General features: G+C 40.2%; 1 protein-coding gene across 2 annotated transcripts in view; it reads left to right on the forward strand.

Annotated features, from left to right (window-relative positions):
• Positions 1–24,008, forward strand: part of tns1a (tensin 1a) — a 77,743-nt gene that overhangs the window by 2,316 nt on the left and 51,419 nt on the right. For both annotated transcript variants that reach the window (XM_079335880.1, XM_079335881.1), the window contains 2 exons: positions 15,826–15,940; positions 19,525–19,562. In XM_079335880.1, the coding sequence (XP_079192006.1) occupies positions 15,826–15,940; positions 19,525–19,562 (153 nt within the window). The remainder of the gene's footprint in view (positions 1–15,825; positions 15,941–19,524; positions 19,563–24,008) is intronic.

Here is a 24,008-nt window from a genome sequence, read left to right on the forward strand (position 1 = left end):
ATCAGCACCAGAGGCAAACCCCCCCGCCTCATTGCCGCAGCTCCTTATCTCTACACCCGCTCTCAATTCCACCACACTCCCACTGTCGCACTCGCTTATATGTGCGCGTGTAAATGTGTGTGCAGCCTTTTGCAGAAACACACTCGTTATAAATCTCCTCGACCCTGTACAATGAAGCCCCAACCCGTTATGCTCATTCAGTCACAGCACAGCTTTTGCTTACCTTGCCCTGTCAGCAGTGGTCTTTTTTTCCAATGTACAAAGAGGGTTTTCTTTTTTTTTCCTGTAATCTTTGTTGCTCTATTTTTTTTTTATTTTTTTTTTAAATATTGTAATTGGTTTTGCACCATTTTTAAAAATGTTCTCACCATAACTGCAACTCTTGTCCACACACTGTATTGGGACAAATGCTTGCCCAAGGGGACTAAACCTTAAGATATGGATATTTTTCTCTTAGCTATGTTTCTACATTTTCGTACTTCTTTAGTTACATTCCAAGAAACCCATGAATCAAATGTTTTTGCTCGCTTCAAGTTATGAGTCATAAAAGTCTTCGCCTGACTATTGGGAACATTTGAAGTAATTTTGAAATCAAATCTTAATTTGCTGACTTTTCTTATGGCAGATATTAGCTGCAATTCTTTGATTAAAACAAACTTCTTCTTATGGGTATTTTCTAACTGCAGTGTCTGATATCTTTCTAGTTTCAAAACTCAAAAAAAGAAGCATATAACCAATTACGCAACTACCAATAAATGCTTTAAGAATGTATGTATGTACCTTTTCCTGTGAGTAAGGGTATGTAGTTATGAGTCGAGTTCTGCTGAAGTTTCCTGTATTGTATCAACTTAGCTTTTATTTCGATCACAGATGAATCAGACATAAGGAAGAGCTGTTAGCAAATTATTGTTTAGCTGGATGTAATCTTTGCGATTGCTCTTCAGTGGCCCCTATCTATTTGATTGGTTAAAAACATACATGTTTTTTTTCTTGCCGGAGAACATGCACATGACATCCTTTCAGTCTGTTGCTGCTCTGTGGCTCCAGCTGCAGCACTTGAGCTGGTCACGTGGCTGACTGGGAGGTGAAAGTGGAGAGGTAAGGCTCCGTGTCTTCCCTCCGAGGACTGCTGTGAGGTGTTCAGTTTCCATGGCAACGGGGCTCACATGGTCCCCACATGATGGAGCTGGGTTACAATGGGAGATGGGGTGCAGGATATTGTTGGCATGTGCGTGTTAGAAAGTGAATGTGCTGCAGTTTTGTAAGAACGACGTAGAAAAAGATTGAAAGGTAGGGGGATGATGTGTTGAGGGTTTTTTTTTTCCATGTGTGTTACTATGGAGACACTACAATGGAGGGTTTATCCTCCTTCTCTCTCCCTTATTCCCTCTCATCCTTACATCCTCTCTTCTCATATCCAATGTTTTCTTTCTTTTTCTTGTGTCCTTCCTTCTTTTCATCTTTTCTTGTCTTTTATTTGATTGCCTTTAATTGCAGCCTTTTTTTCACTGGTGCTTCTTGTCCTTTCATCTCCTCCCCTCTCGCTCTTCTGTTTCATTTAATCAGCTTGACTTGATCTGTACATCTATGTGTCCCCCTTCTCCTCTCTCCTTCCCCCTTATTCCTACCTTTCCTTTTCCTTCAGTGGCATTCAAATCATGTCTTGCATTGTCTTCTCTCTGCGTACCTCGCTCTGTTTCTTTCCTCTTTTCTCCATCATGTTGGCTTTTCTTTTCTTGTTTGTTTCTTCCCCTTGATTTGTCTTTGTCTATCCTTGAGTCCATCTCACATTCTTGTCTTTTGGTATCTCTTCCTCTATTCATGGAAGGTTTTCTTTCTTCTTACGTTCCTCCTTTTCCCTTTTTTTAATTTTATTTCATCTGTTCTTGTCTCCTTTCCTCTCCTCTTCTCTCATTGTCTTCTATTCTTTAATCTCCTCTCCTCCTCTTGCGTTCTTCCTTCTCTTTTATCCCATGCTTTAATATCCTTTTATTTACTGTAATCTCATTGTGTCTCCCATTCCTTTCATTTATTTACTCCCATGTTTTCCACACACTGTTCCTGTCCTTCAAGTTCATCTTCTCTCCTTGTCTTCTTTAACCCCTTTCCTCACCTTGTTTTTCCTCTTCCCTTGTCTCCTTTTCTGTCCTTCCCTCCTTGTGTCCTTTAACCCCCTCTCTTGTCTCCTCTTTTTCCATTTCTTAACCTCAATTATTTTCTTTCTTGTAATCTTATCTCACTCTTCTCCTCTTTCCTCTGCTTTACTCTTTTTGCCTTTACTTGAATTCCTTCTTCATTTTCTTTGTCTTCCCTGACCTTTTATTTCTTCTTCTCTTGTCTCCCTCTGACCACTTGGGTCTCCCTTTCTTTCCCTTGATTACCTTACATCTCCTGTAGTCTCCTCTCCTATGTACTTTACTTGCCTCCCTATTCATTTAACTAATGTCCCCCGGGTAGTAAATTCACATCAGGCAGTACTGCAGACAAGAGAAGAGAAGAGGGTGATGGGAAACCTGTCCAGTGAATGCCCCCTTGTTCTCTCTCTTTATAGATTCCAGCATTCAAGGAAAAACACAATTAATTGCACGTTATATTCATCACATGCTTTAAACTTTAATCAAGTCAACTGGACATTTCAGCAAACTTGACTTGACTTGCTTCAAACTTACCTTTCACACGAGGGTACCATTCCCAGAGAATTGCAGGCTCTTGCCCTGAATGGCTCACCATTTTCTGGGCCGGCATTCAACATGATGGATGCTTTGTTATTCAAGCATTAAAGCTTTAATGTGATGGATTCTCCAGCGGCTGAAGAACTGCAGAGTAAATCTGGAATCTTTTTTTTCCTCTTCTTGCAGAATATCAAGTACAACCAAAATATTTGAACATCTTGTTTTGGGTGTGTTTGAGTTCTTTTTTCCCCCACTCACTGTGCATTGGTAAGTCTATAAACATGTATATATCACAGTCCCTGTGACCTTTCAATTTCTACTTCAGGCTGCAGACGACATTTTATTGAGGTTTTAACCATCCAATGATGGTTTAAATTCCCTTCTCTGTGTGCCCATTTCAGTGGGAATAAATGTGTGTGTGTTCTTCCTGCCTGCCTGGATCCCTGCCTGTGTGTTCTCACTGAGCTCCGGCATGCTGCATTGGGAATAAGGGAATACGAACCTGACCTCACTGTGCAAAAATGTTGTACCAAGAAAATACACCACTCCCAATAGCAGTCCCCAAAATCAATACTTTTTTTCAGGTGCCAAAGCATAGCTTAAATGGATATTTTGGCTGCACCCAAACAGAACGAAACAGTGTTAAAATCATGCACATTTGTCTTTATATGTGTAATTCTCAAAAGCAATGATTAGTGTGAAACATCTGCAGAGATTGGTTGGAGGCCACTAGAGGCTGCTAGCAACCCAGTTTAGACCAGTTGGCTGCAGAGAAAAAGTGTCTCATGTCTTTAGAACAAAGGCACCAAATTCATTGAAAAACCAGCAGTGGCATCTATATGACATTTTACCCAAAATATGTCCACATTGTGCTCTTTGCTGACATATTGTTAATAGAGTCCAGAGAGAAGACACACACACAAACACACAGATTATATGTCAGGTTTGCCTATGGATTGAGGTAACTGTTACACTGGAAAGTGATGGAGTGCAGTACGGATCAATACAGGGTGTTTTCTCAAAATGAATTGGCTCTTAGCCCTTTATGGATCTGACTGTGGAGTGATGTAATGTGCCCGCACCGCTGATATAATGTTGATTCAGTGCTGTTTCTTATATGGATGTACACATGGACGTAGCGATCCCTCACACATGTTTTTGCATACATGCATGCCAAGTGATCGGTACGAGCAAACACGGAGGGCATGGGATGATCCCAAACGCAGTGAATATATGAAGATATCGGGAGATTTGAAAACGTGCTGGGTGTAGACCGTACATCAAAAACTAATAACATAAAAGTTCCTCTTCGTGAAAGTTGGACTTTAAAATGTTCACACAAAGTGAGACATCAAGCGCTCCAGGGATGTTTCATCAGTTTAAAGGTAGTTTTCTTCTGGTGAGACATTGATATAATGTTGGCATTTAAAAATGAAAAAAAAAGTCAATTGATTAAAATTTCGTGCACAATGAAAATGATCTGAATTGAACTAAAAAAACAAATTGTCATTGATGACAACGTAAATATTATTTTATCATTATTTACAATTCTATACAAGACAATTAAAGTAATACTTCACTGTTATTGAGCACATATGTGCACATGGCCTTTCTTTGATTCATCCATGATGGTGTATGTATAGATGTACATGCAGTAGTTGTGTACCATGGTGATGAGCTCAGCGACTGACTTGTGCACTGTTTGTCCGGCCACTCGTCTGCGTCACAGCTGCTGGCAGATATTTTTGAAGGAGCAGATTTGGAAACAGGAAAAGGGGTTGCCAATGAAAAATTGAAGGGGACGTTAGCACAGACATGAGCGAGCATGCTTGCAGAGGGAGAGGTGGAGTGAAAAAGGGAGAGGTGAGGTATGCAATGCGAGGAAGGCGCAAGGAAGGCATGGGGGTGGAGGGTGGTCAATGAATAGAGTGTGTATATGTGGAAAACAGGAGGGAAAAGAGAAAGGAGGGGCTAATAGGAATCATTTGAGGAAAGGGGAGTTTTGGAATAGAAAAAGGGCCAGGACTCACCTCCCTCCCCCTTTTATTCCATGGAATAAAGTTAACACACTTCAAGAGGGAGGGCAGAAGTGTGTGGGCAAACAAGAAAAAGAGAGAGAGAAGGACCAAGACTGGGAGGGAGGGAGCTAGATGCAAGAGACTGACTGAGGCCATCAGAAAAGAGAAAAAGAGAACGAGAGCAGCATTCACTTCCCCACCCTCGGTGCACCTCGCACGTCTGGCATGGATCTGCATCGCCAAAGCCTTGGTCGAACCTCTGGGAATATCTTGGAGTACCGTGGATGTCTTTTTGATTCTGGAGAGCCCTTGGGCACCTTTCTTCTTTGAGGATGCCCTCTGTGTCTCTGTCTCTGCCCTCGGCTCTGGCAGGGAGGGCCAAAACTTGGGTTTGCCTGTCCTGCATGTTCTGGGTAAGAATACAATTACAAATGGGGATGCAGAGATTGGCAAAACTGTCAACATCATCATGTAGAGGCATCTAGATTCCCAGAATATGGTGTAAAATTCTATTTTCTAAATCAGGAAATGAATAAGATGTAGTTGAAGGTGTACCTAAACAACGTGTCATATTTATGTCCCACCAAATGGCTTTTTGCTGCTCTCAAATATTTTCAATGAACTTGCATGATGTTGTCAAGTGGGCGGTTATGCTTATGTGTGAAGTCCAAAGAGGTGAACAGTTCATGGTCACAGGTTCCTTTTGATAACATAGAAGCACCACTGTTGCCTCAGAGTCGTGCATGTTTAGTATTGAGCTGAAGTTGGGAATATGCTTTAGAATAAGGTTTGGTTCAAAACATACAGTCCTTTCACAGATGCAATTCCCGATCGTAAGAAACCCAGAGACAGGAACATCCTCCATCCTTTGGTCCTAGTTCAGGTGATTTCTTCTTGCAGTTCTAATAAAGTCCATGTCCTGATTTGGGCAGTTCTAATCTACTTGATTTCTCTGTGGCGACTTGCATGGCTGTGTTCTTGCGTTGAGTCCACGCGGCCTCAGCGCTCGGGCTATTTCTGGTTTCTCCTGTATAATTTAATCTGCTGCTGCTCGCTTCTCCTATCTGGGACTGAGAGAGTGTGTCAGGAACCTAAGGGGGTGCTTTAAACCCAGCATCTTGGTTTCAAAAGTGGAAGAAAAAACCAAGATACAAAAAAACCCTTGACGTGCATGTATACCCAGATGAGAATGGACAAAATAAGAGGTACTGTCTTGCAAAGAAGGATAAATTGATGTTTATAACTCGACATGCGCTCTTTGTTTCAGAAGCCCTTCTTTCTGTACACGCTGCCCTTTTAGTGGCTCCACAGCCACATACATATACAGTCAAGTGAAAACTATGTTAACATATTGCATCCTCCCACATTACCTGCCTTTAAATGCCCCTTGCTACAGTGTTACACCATTTTTATTGGAGAAGTAGGTGGATTTATTGCTTTTTTGGTTGTGTAATGTATACAGTGTGTAATGATTGCACCCAAGTGTTAAATGAGGCATCTGCCCTACTTTTCTGTAGCTTGCAGTGGAGAGAGCCATTTAGATGCGAAGGAAAAGAGGCAGGGATGGAGGAAAAGCACCCACGCATTTCATATGCAAAGTGAGACACTGAGTAAGCCAGATGCAAGGCTTTGAATCTCATGTTATCACCCTTTAAATCAATGACAAAAAGTTAAGTGGAGGATAAGCGGATGAGCATTGTGAGGTGTGACTTCAGCGAGAGAAGGACATAAAAGGAGTAGAGGCTGAGTGACGTGCGTGAAGCGGGTTCTGAGAAAGCTCCTCAAATACATGCTATTAATAATGAAACACCACGTACACACGGGGAGAGAATATTAGATTTGACAAGAAGACAGAAACAGCCACAAATGCAGGCTTGTTCCAAGAGCACCGTCCGATTAATTCTTTCAGCCTGTTACTAATTCACTATATGCTAAAGAGCGCTGCCAGAAATAAGAACAACTTGTAATAAAACCCTGTAACATCCATTTTTAGCACATGTAGCAACTTAACAACAGCACTGTTAAATGTGATAACATGATCATTTCAAATTGTGCATGCATTTTATTTTCTAGACGTAAAGAGGTGAAGAGTTTTTTAGACCATGTGAAGTTTGATTTAATGATAAAAAGTTGCATAATAATTCGAATTATAGTGACATAGTCAGCGGCTTGAAAACTGTACTGTAGTCCAGAGCAAGGCAGCTGAAACACTGTAAGTCAAGATGTTTGGTAGATCCATCATGTCTTGAGTTGTCTGACAGAGTCTCGTATTGACTGAACAGAATCCCCTGAGAGCTCTGAAAATCAATCAGGCTTTGATTGGACCGTTACTGCCCGCCACGCCTCCTCGTGTGTCACGTCTGCATGAATGTGTGTATGTACATTTTTAGCCCGGTGTGTATCAGGAATGCCATTTCCCCCGTTCTACTAAGAGTGTATCTGCTAGCCCTGCCGGGTTATAAGCTTGCGTTGAGTGAGGAGATTCTCGGGTAATAAATGTGTCTCAGAGTCTCGATGTGTGGCCCAGAAGGCTAAATCAGCACCATCTTCATCAGTTTTATTTGGAAGGACATGGACTAATTCTGTAGGAATAACTACATGTAATCCTGTTCATTTCAACTGTTGAACATCAACTTCTTTAAAAGGATATGTCAATTTTCTTGAATTCACCCTTAACCACTCAATTTGTCAGACAAAATGACTTTTTTTTTTCCAAAGCAATGAGGCAAATTTTGACCACAGAATAAAACAGATGTATTTTATAAACAGAGTGATTATCCTCTTGTACAAGTCAAAATCCTTATTAATTGCTTTTTTGTAACACTGGACACTATGCGGGTCAAGTGCTCTCATATTGCTTCATCAGTGTCTGTTGTATTGGAGTTGTGACCTTTTGCTGTAAATGCTGTCCGAATGGTCTTGCTCTGCCTTCATCCTTTTACAGAATAATGTTGACGTATTTTAAAAATAGATGTTTTTGAAGCATGTGGTATGGTAATATTTGTAGTTCTGATGATGTTGTTGTCATGGTGACATGAAGGAGATTTTTTTTTTTTTCCATTGTAAGGGTCCTAATGCACTGCTCATCTGCCACACAGCCAGCTAGAGATCCCTCCAGCCCCCACATGAGATTCCTCCTTGCTCTCGTTTTTCGAACCGTTGCATTTGTGCATCCATGGCGTGTGGCACTGGATATCTTTGAGAGTCAGGGTTGTCCTCAGAGAGAGTGTAGCTGTCACTCTGGCTAAACAATGTTCTGTGTATCTGTGACCAGGTGATTTATATGCAATGTGACCGGAAACCTCCCTGTAGGCCCCCAGGCCACCAGCAGCAAGTAGAGGCCTATTCTCCAAGCTTCAGCTTTCTTCCCCTAGGCACTGCATGCACTAACTGCCCTTGCATCTCATACCCGTCTAGATCTCTGCCTGTGTTAATTGGAGAAAATTAACATTTGTCTCTAATTCACTGGAAGTTAAGATATATAAACAGCTGAAATACTTAAATTATGCTAACCCATTTAGCAGAAAATCAATCTTATTCAATCTTTTTGCATCAGATAATTACAAGTTATAGGACCATTTTGAAAATGTGCCTAGTTCTGACTCAAAAAATACCCAGAACAGGTCTAACGTCCATGGACAAGGAGTTTCTCAGGTTAGGAGCGTAAAAAAAAAATGTTTCATGATGTGAGGATCAGTAGCTTTGGCAAGATGCTGCCAGTTGTCTGAACCAGATGATGCACACATCACACACCTGCAGGGATAAAGCTGTTGCACTGTTAACACCAGAGAGCTGAGATATGCTTACATCCAACCTTTCACAGCAACTGTGAGCACAACGATCTCTGATTTTTCCCTGACATGGAGTCACAGAGAGGAGAGCTAATTAGAAAACATGGCATTCTGAGTTCATTAGCAGCTGGCTAATGATAATAAGCGGCCTAGACTTCATGATCACAGCTCATTGATCTTTGTGTCTCTGTCTGCACCTGGTATTGATCATATCACACACTTACGCAATCAATGTTACAGCTGCAACCTCATTTGCACACAGAAATATATGGAGGTATATGTGATGCATGCATATAACATCACATGCACGCATGCACATGGAGGTCGTCAAAGATACACACAGTTTCTTAGCTTCAAGGAGCGATCTACTACAATCTGGCAACCGGCCCACAGTGTCAGTCTACTGGGATCAGTTGTATATAGAGCCATAAATATATCATGTTGAACTCATATCTATGGTCTTGTACACTTATCCACAATCCCATGATGCATCGACATGGACAGGGGAAGAAATGTGTGATATCAGTGCACAAATATGCTCACCCTAAAAAGCTGCTCATTGTCAAAATTAATTGGTTTTCACTTGTTTTATTCTACAGTTTGACTGTTTAAAGACTTCACAATTGGCTTTTAAATTGCACATCAACAGCCTGCTCAACATGATTTTCTATGATTATGGGTACTTCCACGCTGCCAATCACTGATGTTCCCATAATCCCAGCAAAGGAAGCCCCTCAGGGGTTATAAACAGAATAATGACTATCCTGATTAGAGGGTTTTCTTCCCCCTCTGTTCTTTTCCCATATACTATAAAGGTGTTATTATGATTGCATGGGAAATGGTACTGCACCTTTGTTAACCTGGGTGCATGACTAAACCTTGTAAAAGAAATATGATCTGGAAGCAAATCATCTTGTAGATTGACGTTAGCCTCCCTGTTCATGTGAGTCTTTTGATATGCTGGCTGTGATCACAGATTTAGAGAGAGCTAAGGAATGGAGACTGCCAATGAGAGCAGGCTTTACTCAAGGTGATGCAGTCTTGACCATTGGACTGCATTACTAGAAATGTTGAATCCAACTTTTTTCTTGTTACAATTGACTGAAATTTGGAATATCTTGACTTCTAAATTGTAATTTCAATTTCAAAATTGTTCTCTAAACTGGGACACCACTCCACTAATACACTTACAAATATCCTGGTTCGCAATTTCCCTTGTACTTTTTGGGGGATTCTCGTTCTCATTCTCGTTCTCGTTCTCTCTCCCTCTCTGTCACACAAAGGCGCCCATTGTTCCCGGCAGAATTTCAATTTGGTGGAAATTGAAAGCAGGTGTGGCTCTGCTTTTTCATCTTGGGGGGGACTACAGAACTCTCTCTCTTTCTCTTTTTCTTTCTGTTGCCTGTTCCTCGAGTCATGTCATGCAGCGTTTGGGATGGTTTTGGTTTTGTCTTTTTACTTGTCTGGACCCCTCATTAGCTCCCTCTATTCAGCTTCCCTTCAGTCAGCTAGGTAGACATTCTTTCCAATAAAAAATAACCCTTTTTTTAACAAGGAATTTCAGATCTTCCCAAGTTTACCATTGTTGTGTACTATCAAAGAATATGTTGACTTTCTGTTGTACAAGAGAAATTAGAGTCAGAACTTGTTTGGTTTTTTTTTTTATCTCTAAAGGGTCATCGTTATCCTAATATGTTTTCCTTTGAGACGAGCTTCATATATCACCTTGACTAAAGGAATTAATAGCCTACAGGGTTTGTGTCAAACTACATCAATATGCAAATTGATACCGTACATCTTTATCCAACATGCCCCTCTTGTGTGTTTTTAAACCATTCGTCCCATTCATGCAGAAAGACTTGCCTCTTACTGAGCTATAAATGGAACCACATGTGGTGTTTCACATCAGAGGAGGCTTGTTCACCATGCACATGTGAATGAAACTGGAAGTGGGGGGAAGTTTTTGTTGATGTATATATGAATGTGGTTATGAGTGTCTCGGCCTTTGTCCCAGATGTGACATCTCAAAATGCACCTGGCATAAACAGGAAGACCAGACTACAAACATTTACCCTCTTATTGAAGCTTGCCTCTTCAAACATGTTGGGTATGGTGCTTATTTGTGTGTGTGGCTTTTGAAGGACTTCTTCAGATTATAGTTTGAGACATTTTTGGAGGGAAATGTAATGAGCATGAAACATGCTTAGTTGTGCTAGTCAGTGTTGATTCTTGGCAAAAGAAAACTTTTTTTGGTGGTCTCCATCAATCCAAGAATGAGATTGGTCAAGGAAAGGGCAAAAGAAGAACATTTTGGACACATTTTGGGGTTCAAGTCAATTAGCTGTTGACAAACCCTATTTATTTAGCTTTACTTCGGTTTTAGCTGGGATTTTTTTTGTCTCAATCAAAACCTGAGGAAAGTATATACGTGAGAGCTGCTAATTTATGTTAAGCAGCTAGCTAGCTAACATCTAATTTTTATTTATTCATTTATAAAGGTTTGGATTTTTCTAAGCAGCAAGTCTGACAAATATTAATCCCTCACGTATGATCGTTCAAACCCTGGATATTAAGCAATTCCTCGACTCTTTCTTATGTTTCCCTCCTAACTTGTCCATAGACTACACATTTGTCCATATTTGTCTTTTGTATACATGCATGCCTGAATACATGCACGTTTTGTGATTGGTTACATGTGCCAGGACTAATTTGTCTTCATGCGTCGTCCCTCTGCAGAAGCAGTGCCTTTGAGAGACTCGTCCTCCCCCTCCCTCCCTCCCTCCCTCCCATGCTTTCACTTTCCTCATGGTCCCACATCTTGACTTTAAGTGGGGTCGCGGTCGAGGTAGCGTATGATGCTTTTCATTAGCTAAGTGCAACTGGGGGAGAGGAGCGCAGAGCCTTGATTTAGTGGGCGTGCTGTCTATAAGCACGGACACACAGTTACAGAAACACCTCCTCTCCTTTACCTCCATCCTAGGCTCTTAGACTGCTCACTCTATCTCTTTATCCCCCTTTTTTCTGTCCATCTCCATCCATTTCCCTACCCTCTCTTTCAGCCTTTGCCTTTATGTCTTGCTACATAACTCGCCATTCCATTTTCTCTCTCTGGCCTCTCCTGGGACTTTCCTGTTCACACAACACAGAGCACAGGGCTGGTGATTTTTCTCTTTACTGAGTTGACTTGTGTTTTGGATGGATGCTGTTTTTTTTATGGTTGGCTTTCGTTAAAGTTCACCATAAGTGTCCGTGACTGGGCATTCTCTTATTTTGACAGCTGTATGGCTGGACAGTTTTGAAAAGATCCAAATGACAGCGTTTGATTTTCATCCAGATCATCCGTTGCATTTGTAGACGCTTGTGTAGAAAAAAGCTGAATTGCGTTGGTGTTTAAGTATATAAGGGGTCTTGCTGCACATACTGTGTTGTTAAGATTAAGACACTTTATTTTTCTTATTTTTTGTTTTATTTAATCAAACGATCTCAAATCAGCAGCATATTTTCTGATATTTTCCCTATTTTAACAAATAAGAAAACACATCAGCAGGGAAGATGTTTTAAACCGGATAATCGAAATTGGTCATGGATGGTTAAGAAACTGATGGTTTTCATTAGTGAATTGGCTTGCTGATTTCATGCCTGATAGTCAACTTTACCAATTTAACTTTAAAAGAAAAGTTTTAAAAATGGGATCCAAATGTGGGTGAGCCTTTAAACATTGTACTGTCATTTCCAAGTATGATCTCTGGTTTCTCTTTGTTGATTTTTCGCCATTTAAGCTGCCAAGGCCCACTCACCCTCCTTATTTAAAAAAAGGTTCAATCCCAGATGCTACATGGCATCCGTCCAAGAAGCATATGCACTCCTGTTGTGGCAAGAATCACAGTGGGTCTGTGTGCATGTTTGTTCACATGTGTATGGGCAAACTTGGAGCTGTATGTTTTTCCCTCCCTTTTTATCCTACCCAATCCATCATAGTTTGAAAGGACACATTGACCCCAGTTGCCATGGCATCCAGGTAACCATGTCTCCTGTCTTTAACATCAGGGTTATAGAGTGGCAAGGTGCTTCAACTGCTATTTTCAACCCCAGCTCGCCAAACTGCAATTAAATGTCTTTGTTTTCCAGTGATTTAGTCTCATTTCTGGTCTGAAAACATTTCCAATTCACCCAGAAAAATGAAATGAAACCTACCGTGTAGTGTGTCTATGTACATGAGCCACTATGTCCACCAATTTATCAAAGAATGATAAGATTGATGGCGCAGTGATTGCTAATTAAGTGGCTCTAAAGGAATTTTCGGCATCTGGTTGCATGTGAGGAGTTACCTGTTGTAACACCTTGTGTTGGGCACTGCTCAGCCAAGGTCAGCCATTGGAGATTCCTCTCAGGAGCTTATACGGCGTGTGTCATGGTGTGACAAAAGCCATTAAGATTTGGGGAGATAGTGGGGGCGAAACGCTGAGAAATACATTTTTTGTAAGAGCTTCGAGACAAATTGACTGCGGCACAGGGAGCTTCAGAGAGTTACCAGAAAAATGAGCTCAAAGGAAACGCAGCAAAGGATTACACAACTGTCTTTCATCAGTGAGCCTCATCACACCTGGAGTCCTTTGTACTTGAAGTGCTGCATGTTGTAACAGCAGTCATTAAAATTAGTTTCGGTAGCAGAGGGACTTGTAGTAATTGTTGTCTTATGCACAAAGTGAAGTTAGTGTGGGGAAAAGAATACAGTGTGTGTGTGTGTGTGTGTATACATACAGCACATGGGTAAATGTGCAACACTTTGAAGAGTGCTATGGATCTAACAAATTAAACTGATTGGTTCATCCAACTTTCTATCAGGGAATTGAATCAACACCATTGACTGCAGTTACATGTAGAAAATTTGAGAGGCGTTGGGGTTGGCATTTTGTCTGTCGCCACCATGTTTGTTGGAGCCATAAGAGGCATTATGTGGATGAGAGTATACCGTATGCTTACTTTGATATTCCTATTTTGGGACCACATGAAGAAGACTAGCAAATAAGACCATAAACCCAATGGTTTATGGCCTGCTTCCATACAATTGAACTATTTACTTATACTTTCCCTCATTGCTCTTTAAATAGAATACATCTTAAGTATGACAGAGAGTTTGAAATTAACAGGATATGTATAGGATTTGTTGTTGGTAAATGCTAATAAATTAGTAGCTAATTTTTGCTGTTTTTCAAAGACTGATACCTGTAGTTGAATTAACTTTGAGCTATAGATGTTAATGGAATGGGCTAAATTGTGAAATACTTGAAGTTGGCTGGCATTTATTTTCTTTAGGTAGTGGTGTAATAATTGGTGCAAAGTCTTGGGCGGGGTAAAGTGACTGTAGTGCTGCAAAAAAACTGGTGTCTTGGCAGTGAGGTATGATTTACCAAATGTGAGCTTGTCCAATTAGATTTTAATGAGATGCACCACATTTGCAAGCACATTTAAATTTTTTAGCAGAAATATCTCCAAGGACAAATAATGCCAAATCAAACTGGGATTGGTTAAATCAGTGTAAATTCTTCCTGCAGGGACTTGAGGTTCATTCATCCATTCAAGGTGAAGCCTGACACAGGGTGTCCGTAAAATACCCTTTCAATAACGAGTATTAAGATTTATAGTCCGGTGGAGCCCAACCCAAGACCTTCACAGCTGCACAAATACACAGAGGAAATGACATCATCATGATGACTAAACAAGGTAGTTCTTCATACAGAAAGGATGGTGGGAAAAGATGGATCAGAAGAGGAGTGTTAGGAGGTCCAGAATGAAACTGTCAGAAGATATTACAAGGAGTAATGTTGCTTTTGAGTTATTTGACCTTTACATTTGGAAAATAGTAGAAAGCAAACCCACAAGCGTCCAATCGGACCTTGAACTGTTTCTTCAACAAAGGAAATGATTACCGACATAACCGCAACACTTTGAAACATTTGATGTAAAGTTGAGCTGCTTTAGAGTTATAGCATCTTCAAAGATAATCCCAGTGACCCAGTTAAATAAATCTTGGATGCATTTTGCGCGCTCAAGGTTAAACTAATCAAATCAACAGCAATGCGTGAGAGTATAGTGCGGCTTGTTTGCTTTCAAAAATGTTGTAAATGCCAGCACTTGTCAGGAATTCATGAGTCTTGGAATTTTACTCTTTGGGAATCCTTCTCCTTGTTATGTTTCCAATGAGCGACATGAACACATCAACTGCAAATCCAACCTCATCATCATTATCTTCATCTACGTTGCATTTCTGTTGCCTTTGAATAGGGAGTAGCACACTGTAATACCGTTCTCATAAGAGTTTGGTGCAGTTTTGTAGAGCTGTTAATGTCCTCAGGCTGCTCTGGGAAATGTTCTCACACCATGAGAACACACACACACATACACACACATATAGTACATTATGAATGCACACTCTGTTACGTACACATAAGCGTACATCATTGCCAGCGTTAACGGCTGTGAGGCTTTCTCTCGCTCTCTCTCGCTTTCATCATTAATTAGTCATTTCATTAGAGAACTTCAAAGTGAAGCATCCCCTGCTGATGGGCGGGACCTGTCTGAGTGTGCGCATCTTTGCAGTTGATGCATGCAAACACTATGTCACAAAATCATCACTGTTGGGAAATTGTGTCAATGCGACAACTTTTAGATGTGGAAAAACTTACTGATAGGGCAATGCTGCAGTTCTATTATGTTGCCATGTATGCCATACTTTGATTTTTTGGGGGGGAAAAATTGCTCGAGATGGGTTTACAATGGCAGCCAGGCCTATTTAAACATTTTTTTTAGACTGTATGATATTGTTTTGATCAATAAATGTATTGTTCAGTACTAGAGAATGGCTGAAAGATGTCTTTTACACTTTCATTAAGCCCAAATAACTTCTGAAAAAAAAGCTGGGTTTGTCCAATAAACTCACTAAGAGAACTTCTCATTTTTTCCCCACATAAATCATCCAAGCCAAAGCTTAAAGAAAGACAAAGGAAAAACACTCCATATATATATATATATATATATATATAAGAAACAAGTGAACCGGTCAAATAAAACTACACGCCGTCAAAGTCCATCAAGACTTCAAATCTCCTTCACAGATTTTTTTGTTTAATTGTGATTTTTTTGTTTAATTATTTTTATTATCATATGTACAGCACTTTGGAGACATTTTTGTTTTTTAAATGTGCTATACAAATAAAGTGGATTGGATTGATTGGACAGACGGACGTATCATAGCTGAATATCAAATGTGCTTCTATTGGCCATTGACCTGCTGGCCTCCATCCAAACTGATCCTTCTCTCCCTTCCTCTCTCCCCCTCCTCAGCCCGACGAGCTGGAGGGCGTACACACACACACCTTCAAGCTGAAGCCATTCAAGAAGGCCAAGAGCTGTGATATATGCAAGCAGGCCATCACCAAGGAGGGCCTCATCTGCAAAGGTGAGTGAAAGAAGTCTTCAACTATGTACTTTGTGTTATACTGAAAAAAAAATCCCCAAAACACAGATGGTCATTATTACTTTTTGTGTTAATGCTTCCAAAAGGTGTGATTTTCCTTTATACCCTTTACGCCAAGCTCGGTTAAAAATGTCATGCAGAAACATGGAATCAATCTCAATCTGTACATTTCACCGTTGGCCGTCATCCCAAAAATCTGGTGTTAATGAAACACTTTCAGTTGTTGGAAGCTTCTTGAAATCACTGCCAGTTGAAAAAAATGTCTAGTGGCAGATGCACAAAATCCAACAACATCATTTTTTATATCTTGGTTGAATGTGATGTAGTTTAATGTTAACTTACTCTGAAGTCTTCTCAAATGGAAATTTGGTCTGTGGTACAAAATATGACTTTGAATGTTCCATTAGCATCATTTGTGATCAGTGAATCCCTGGCTTATTGTGCCAATGTGGCATTAAAGTCAGGTAGCGGAGTATCAAACGAAGGAGAGCTTGCTGATGGTGACGGTTTGGGTTGATGGATCCATGTAATCAACACATTCCTGTTTGTATATTAATGGTTATCGTTTTAAATTGCATAGCATAGGGTAGCAATGTCATAACAAGTACATTAGTTATGTAGTGTATGTGACCTAAATCTCCTTGAGCCTATAAATCATCAGAAAAGGGTTCATGTGTTTCACATGTTCAGACCAGTAATGTGAGGTTTTCATGTTACTTGTTTCGTCCAATCAGCAGCCTAGAATACAGGAGATATACAACTCAGTTCATTTACAATGACAATGACTGCTTAAAACAGAACAAGGCATCATGTCAAGGAGGGATTTTTTTTTCATCTAAAATCCAACATGTCAGTCTTCATAAAGTCTGTATATATACATTTGTGCACATGTAACGCCTCAGCTTTGATTTCTTCCCCCCTTCTTCCTCCCTCCCTTTCAGCCCCGCATCCCCATCTTTCTCAAGTCACATGTTTTTCATTCTAATTTTAGAGCAACTAAAGGTTTTATTGTTACTCCAGGAACAGTCATGGGGATATTAACGTTAGCTCTCTCCCTGGCAGCCTCACGCTATCCCTTTTTTTACCCTCCTCTCTTATCGTCCTTTTATCCATCATCCACCCGCTCTGTCTCTTTTTCCCATTTTTTTGAACTACAAACACAGTTGACAAACATTCAAAAGCCCGGCAGGAGCAAAGCATGGCCTATGTATGAGGGCTTTGGCTGAGGATTTTGCTGTTAAAATTAGCATGGCTGCTGCTGCTGCTGCTGCTGCTGCATTAGCCTAGATAAGAGGGGGAAAAAGGGAAAGGGGGTGAGGGGTGGGGGGGGCGGGGGGCAGAGCGAGGAAGAATAAAGACAGAGAAATTAGGGTAGAGGGGGATTGGGAGAACGACATGGAAAACAAAGGAACGAGAGAGCAAAGGGGGGCACAGGAGAATTACTTTCCCTTTCATCCTTCTTTTTGTTCATTTATCCTCTATGTTTAAACACATCGAGCTCTCCATGCCCCCCCCAAAAAAATGCAGACAACAGCAGCTTTACAGTATGTGCACAAAAAACTGGTTTAATCTGCAAAAATTGCATTTGTGCTCATTTTTACAATTATTGTACCCTAGTTTGGGTTGAAAAAATAATGACACAATTTAATGGAAGTATCTTTTCCACTCAAGATAAAAGTTGACAGAGAGATAAGACATTGTGCCAAGGAATCATGCCATGGCACAATCGTGTTATTATAACTGTAAAATGACAGATTTCTCTGGCTTTTATCACTGTTGGGAATATTAGAGATGATGTAATCACTACAAAGGTTTAGTCCTTTTCTAAATAATTGAGATATTTTAGAAAAACAAAATCTATATATTACACTAATCCAATTTTGCAGAAATTGCCAAAACTTCATGTGGCAGGCAACATTTTGAAGCTAAAGATCCCGAGTGTCACTTCTATCAGACTATAATGGAAAGATAGAGACAAAAGTGAAGGAAACTGTTCCAATAAAAAGATCAGAAGAGACGTTTTTACAACAAACTCTGAGACCATCAGTGAAAGAATCTGTCATTTACGCTTTGGTCAGCAGTGTGTTCACATCAAAGCTGTCCAAAGTGCTTCAGAGCTTTTTTTTCTTCCTTCTTCGGAAACCAAACCTGCAGGATATCGAAACTGACAAATGCATCCTCTGACTGACTGACTGTGTCCTTTGGTGGTTTACTGGTTCTGTGCATGTCACCCTTTGTTGTTGTCTTCGATGGAGCAGCGTCAGGATGGAGTGGTGCCTCCTGTGGATAAGTCGGACTCATTAACCGAGTGTTAAAAAAAAACAACCTCATGATGATAATGACTCCTATGGGGCCTGAATGCATCAGCTGCAGGTTTCCAAGATATGACTTAGCAAGGGGGGGAGAAACACAAAGAGAATACAACTGTGCTCAAATCTATTGAAGAATTGATTTTAGTTTATTGTCTGGACACAGATGTTTCATTCATATGCAGCAGCTGTATACAAGTTTCAGCATCACGATCCTGGTGGGTCCTCAGTGGGTGATGGCGTCATGGCAACATAACCATGATGCCATCGGCACCCCATGACATGACACGCAGGCTTCATCAGTTCTGTCCCCAAGAGAGGAAGACAGGACGAGAGTTGCATCTCTGATTGGACAACAAATATTCACCTTAGCGTTACAATCTACAAATAATTACCAATCAGCATTTCACACCCTAAGAATCAATTTGGCATGCTATCAGTTTACCTCCATTAACCATCTTAAAGACCACCCTGAACACTCCTACACCCTCAGCCTCGCTCACTTCTGCTCACACACATCTGCACGTTAGCACGACCACCTGGGGACCGCCGAGTTTGACAGCGAGGCAGCAGGTGTTGGGGGTTAAAGGTCGTACCTGCCCAGACATCAGAACATGGCTGTTTCATGCCTGGAGGTCGATGAATATTACTCCTTTTTTTCTCAGTTTTTTATTTTCAGAATGACTTAAATATGAAGAATTTAAAACAAAAGCATCTCCATGAAACAGCCAATCACACTTCTTGCTTCCTCTCTCTGATGATTTACATCTTTTTAATCAATGTTTGACTATTTTAACACCCTATTATTATTCGGTTTACCATCAAAAACATTCAAGCATCTGAATAAAAAAGGGACATAACACAAACATACTGCGCAAGTGCATGGTTGTTTGCTCTGTGCGGCCACTTGGGGGCAGCATTACAACACGTTTATGTCAGGATCAAAGCTGACCTTGTTTTCATTTCAGCTCATTCAGCAGCAAACACTGTCACACTTGAGATAAAAGACTGAATACATCACGTCTCCTACAGAAGTGAAGAGCATTATAAGTCCTTACTTGCTGGTGTGAGACATATTTTTGATTAACTATGAAAGACACTTGCAAAAAAAAACATGTTGTGACCTCATAAGGACTTGGTCTCCACTTGTGTGTTTTTGTGCTCTGCATTGACATGTTTTTTTTCCCCCCTCTGTGTCTGCTCCTGTCTCTTTCAATAAGCCTTTACAAAATGCTAACCCTGCTTCTTTTCTTCCAGCGTGCCGGTTGTCCTGCCATAAAAAATGTGAAGTAAAGGTAAGACACGAAGCATCTTCCACACCTCCTTAGTCTCCACATCATTACTTATGCACACTCACATTCAAACGTGTGACCATCAACACTCTCACGCATATGATTCATATTTCAGGCATTCGTGACACGTCTCCACATCCAGTAGTGAAACTCGTGTGACAGACTCGGCGTACAAAGATGTTTTTTATTTACATTTGAAGACCCATATCACATTAAAACAATCATGAAGAGAAAATTAAAGCACAGAGGAAAAACAAACAAATAAGGTCAATCATGTGTTCACTTATAACCCTTTGGAAGCTGATATCTTTTTATACACACCTTTTATAATTCCCATCACTACATTTGACTGTTCATATCCTGAGCTGCAGGATGTTTGATAAGAAAATCCTGAAAACTGTCGAGGATGTCAAGCCATGCAAAGCATAATCCCTGCTTCCTGCCATCAAATCACATATTCCAGAAATCTACTTTCATATTCACGCATTTGATCCCGGTCCCACATGGAAAAGGAAAGCATGCATGGGGAGAGTAAATGACAAGGAAGGAAAAAGGGAAGGAGTGGATGACGGATGGGTTGGGAAAGGGTGGAGGAGAAGAGCGTAACAAGGCTATTCTTAGTGGTTTAAGTTGTGACTGGTGCAGAGGAATCCTGAAAGGTTTCTCCCCTGCAGTCTGCACCATTTTTTACCTCCCACCAAAAAAAAACATCCATCTGCCCAAATATTACTGGAGGAACAAAAGCTGTGCGTTCCCAAAACACCCAAGGACAAAATATTTCTGAAACCAGCCAAAGCCATTTGTGGTGGCAATTGAGAATACAATCAGGAAAGCCAGATTTATGAGTCATTCATTCTGGTGGTGACTGACATTGGATAGAAAATTATTTTGAAGGAAGAACAGAGAGAAACTGGTAAGAAAACTGTTTTATTTTGGTACATTTTGATACAAAATTAGAGCTTCAGCTCAGTTCTCCAATCCATATTTGCAAATGTGTTTATTTGGTAATTGGTCCAAACATTGATGTTGGCTCAATCCTCTGAAAATGACCCTCCAATGAAAATAAACAGGACACAGTGTGGCTCCGGCATGCCCATTGTGTTAGGCTGTAAAGTAAGTACAGAAAGTACAGACTTAGTGCAAACACAAGTGTGGATTTAGGTAGTCGGGGATGCTTTCTTCAGCTGACTCCGTGCTGACCTCAAGCAGTAAATTTGTCATGAAGCAGAATGAGGTTCACAGTTCAACAGACAAGAAGATAACCGCTGTGCTGGACTGATTTTTGTTTATTACACCAAACCCTGCAACTTCCCCTTGTAATGGTTAATAGTAAAATACAGATCTTTCTATTTCGTAATGGTGGTGTTATTACGTTTTATGTTTTTATGGCGGTTTAACGAAGGCTATTCAGATTTTAACGAGTGTGTGATAAAGGTTAATGTTTTGAACTGTTGTTAGGTAATTTATCTATAAATTGTTCGTACCTCATCAAGTTTCGGCACTTTATTGGGTAACCTTTCTTATGTATTTGATTTCAATTTTGCACAAAATGATGTCATCATATTCCATTTTATTGTCCTGAAGGAACACAGTGAAAGTGAAATTGTCAATCTTAATTTAACACTTGAAAGAAAGATTTATGTCCCAATTATCAGGCCTTCAAAATAAAAATAAAACACTTTGACCAACAGTTCAAAAACGTCTTAAAAGTTTGAGTTGCACTTTTCTTTTTTACAGGCTCTTGGCCAACACCTATGATAACAAGATAATCTTACATTTATATAACATATATAATATTATACTTTACAGGAATGTTTCACCATTTCATTTTAACACAACACAAATTCATCTAGTTTTTTGTCACTATGTATAAACATGCTACAAACTTTGAAAATTCAGCTAATTTTCCATTTTCTTTTTTTTTCTTCTACGTACTACATGATTATCTCACAGCCAGTTGTGGAATTGTGAAAATCTAACGTTATTTGAGTTTATGTCCATAACATTTTGAAAACTGCCAGTGGGGTATCAGTGACATCTTTCCCTTTCTCAGCCTCATTCTGCTAAACTCTGCAATCTTTAACCACTTGCGGTTCAAACATTAAGTTTTTTAAAGCTTATGAAAATATCTTTGCGGAACATCTAAAAGACAGACATCCACTTATGTCCCTTGATGAAGAACAGCTAATCATCTCTATCCACCCATCATTTTTCTGTTTTCCTTCTTGTCCAACCACAACCAACCCTGAGTGGACGTCTGTTATTGGAGCCCTGAGGCCCTTGTAGCTTGGCGACAGATGCGTTCTTGTCCCGCAGTGTACTGGAGGCAGACTTGTAGACCTCAGTGTAGTTGTTTTGGTTGTCTATGTTGAGGTGGAGGCTTGTCGGGACAGGGATTTTGTGGTTGGGATACTGCCTGAAATCTGGCTGGACACCCACATTTGAGACAGAGGCTCTCTGTTGGAAGGGAGTCTGGGGTTTTAGGGAATCATACCTGGCTCTCAAGCTGTGTCTTCTGTGAGGCAATTACGCTTGGGAGATTTGATGTTCTACAGGAATCCATACCCTCTCGTTTCACCTTCTTTGAATACCATCGTAACCATCTCAACATTCATGGAACATAAAATAACCACATCAAGTTATGGGAAACAGGGTTAGCAAACATTGATAGATAGATAGATAGATAGATAGATACTTTATTGATCCCGAGGGAAATTCAAGTTTTTTTTTTTGTTTGTTTTTTTTGACGTTCATTAGGAGATGTGTTTCTGGCCAAAATATGACTATATTTGTAAGATCGCTTTTAAACCTTACAATCTACTTACTCAAAACTATTTGATCAAAAAACATTCTCCGACTAGCTTTTATTATCTATGAATGCCAAGTCGGCTTTTTTTTTACTCTTGCATTGTTTAAATTGTAAAAGGCATTGAAGAGGCCCAAAGACTTCGTAATTATTTCAACAGAAATGTGCATCCCTCACAATTTTACAGTTCTTCCAGAGGATTGTTTCTTTTGTTGGATATTTTTAAGGACCTACAATAAAGCCGTTCATCTTGGTTTCTTTCTTGGTGTTCTTGGGGAGATTTTCCTTACATTACATGACAACGTTTTTAAGGAAATATTGCAATTTAATATCAAAGTTTTTACCTATAGTGTATTTCTAGCACATACAGTTAGATGCTTCTGAGCATACATACTGTAGATGTCATGTCAGTGGCAACTTGCCAGTATTTCATGGAAGTTTCCGACTGTCTTGTGGGTCAACTCATTCAGTGTAGTATATAGATCAACACTTTCCACCGCCTGGATTCAGGATTGGACTTGGCACCATTGCAACAAAAATATGCAACCAAAGATATATCCTCCATGTGCGTGTGTTCAAGTTTGTGAGTATTCTTGCATTGACTGGACAGCACAGCATCTGAAGGCTCTCTGTTCTCTCTCACCCTCCATGGGAACAGGCCTTCATTATTTGTTCTGATTTATCCCGACCGTGTCTTGGAGGAGCCTCCAGGAATGCCGTTGCAGTGGTTTGCGCTGTTCGATGAGGCTGTCGGGTTGGAAGAATCAGACGAGGGTTTGGCAGGGAATGGTACAGGCCAGAGAGGAATTATGGGAAGTGGTTGGACAAGGACAGGATCACGCAAGAAGTTTGAATGTTCCTCATGTCAATAACAATGCTGGAGAGTTACTGTGCTTTGCTTTGGCTTTAGTTTGTAGAATGCTGTTTATGTGGCATGCCATATGTGTTGCTGCTGCAATTCAAGCTTTTCACCTTTTTTTTATGGGAAACTAGAGTTCCCTACCATAATGCAAGATAAGATCAAGCTCGGGGGAATCTGACATTTTAGTTTGGGTTTTTCTATTCTATCCAGCACCTTTGGGTTCAGGTTTGAGACTGAATTTTTTTTAAAACATCCACAGACAAAAAAAATCGTTGCGCAAGGGTTATGAAAATGTAGATGAAGAATGTCTTGCAAGACCAATGTATCCATCTCTTAGGTCTCTTTCTCAACCAAGCTAGTGTTGGCAGATGGCTTTAAATCAATGAGCCTGGTTCTGCTTAAGGTTTCTGATTAAGTCTGGGTCCATGTCAGTAATTAAAAAGAGTACTATCTAGACTTTAACATTTGGTAAAAGTCAGGGAACTACCACCAAACGGCAGGACATTTGTACGTTTTTGAAACATGAAAATCAAGAAATCGCACAACCTCTTGACTAATCGCTGCTCTCAACTGGAGCTGAACAAAATATAATCAGGCTCTCGCACTTCTTGTAGTTGTACATGTTAACGAACTTTGAAACAGGACAGGTTAATTTTTTTTTTCATTTTTTAATGAAATAGCAAATTGTTCATATTTCAATTGTTTCTTCCTCGGAAATACACTTTTATAATTCTTAAACATTTTTGCCATTCTCTGCTGTCGGGACCAGTTAGAGAGAAGG

This window comes from Symphodus melops, assembly GCF_947650265.1.
Source record: "Symphodus melops genome assembly, chromosome: 23".
Classification (NCBI taxonomy): Eukaryota; Metazoa; Chordata; class Actinopteri; order Labriformes; family Labridae; genus Symphodus; species Symphodus melops.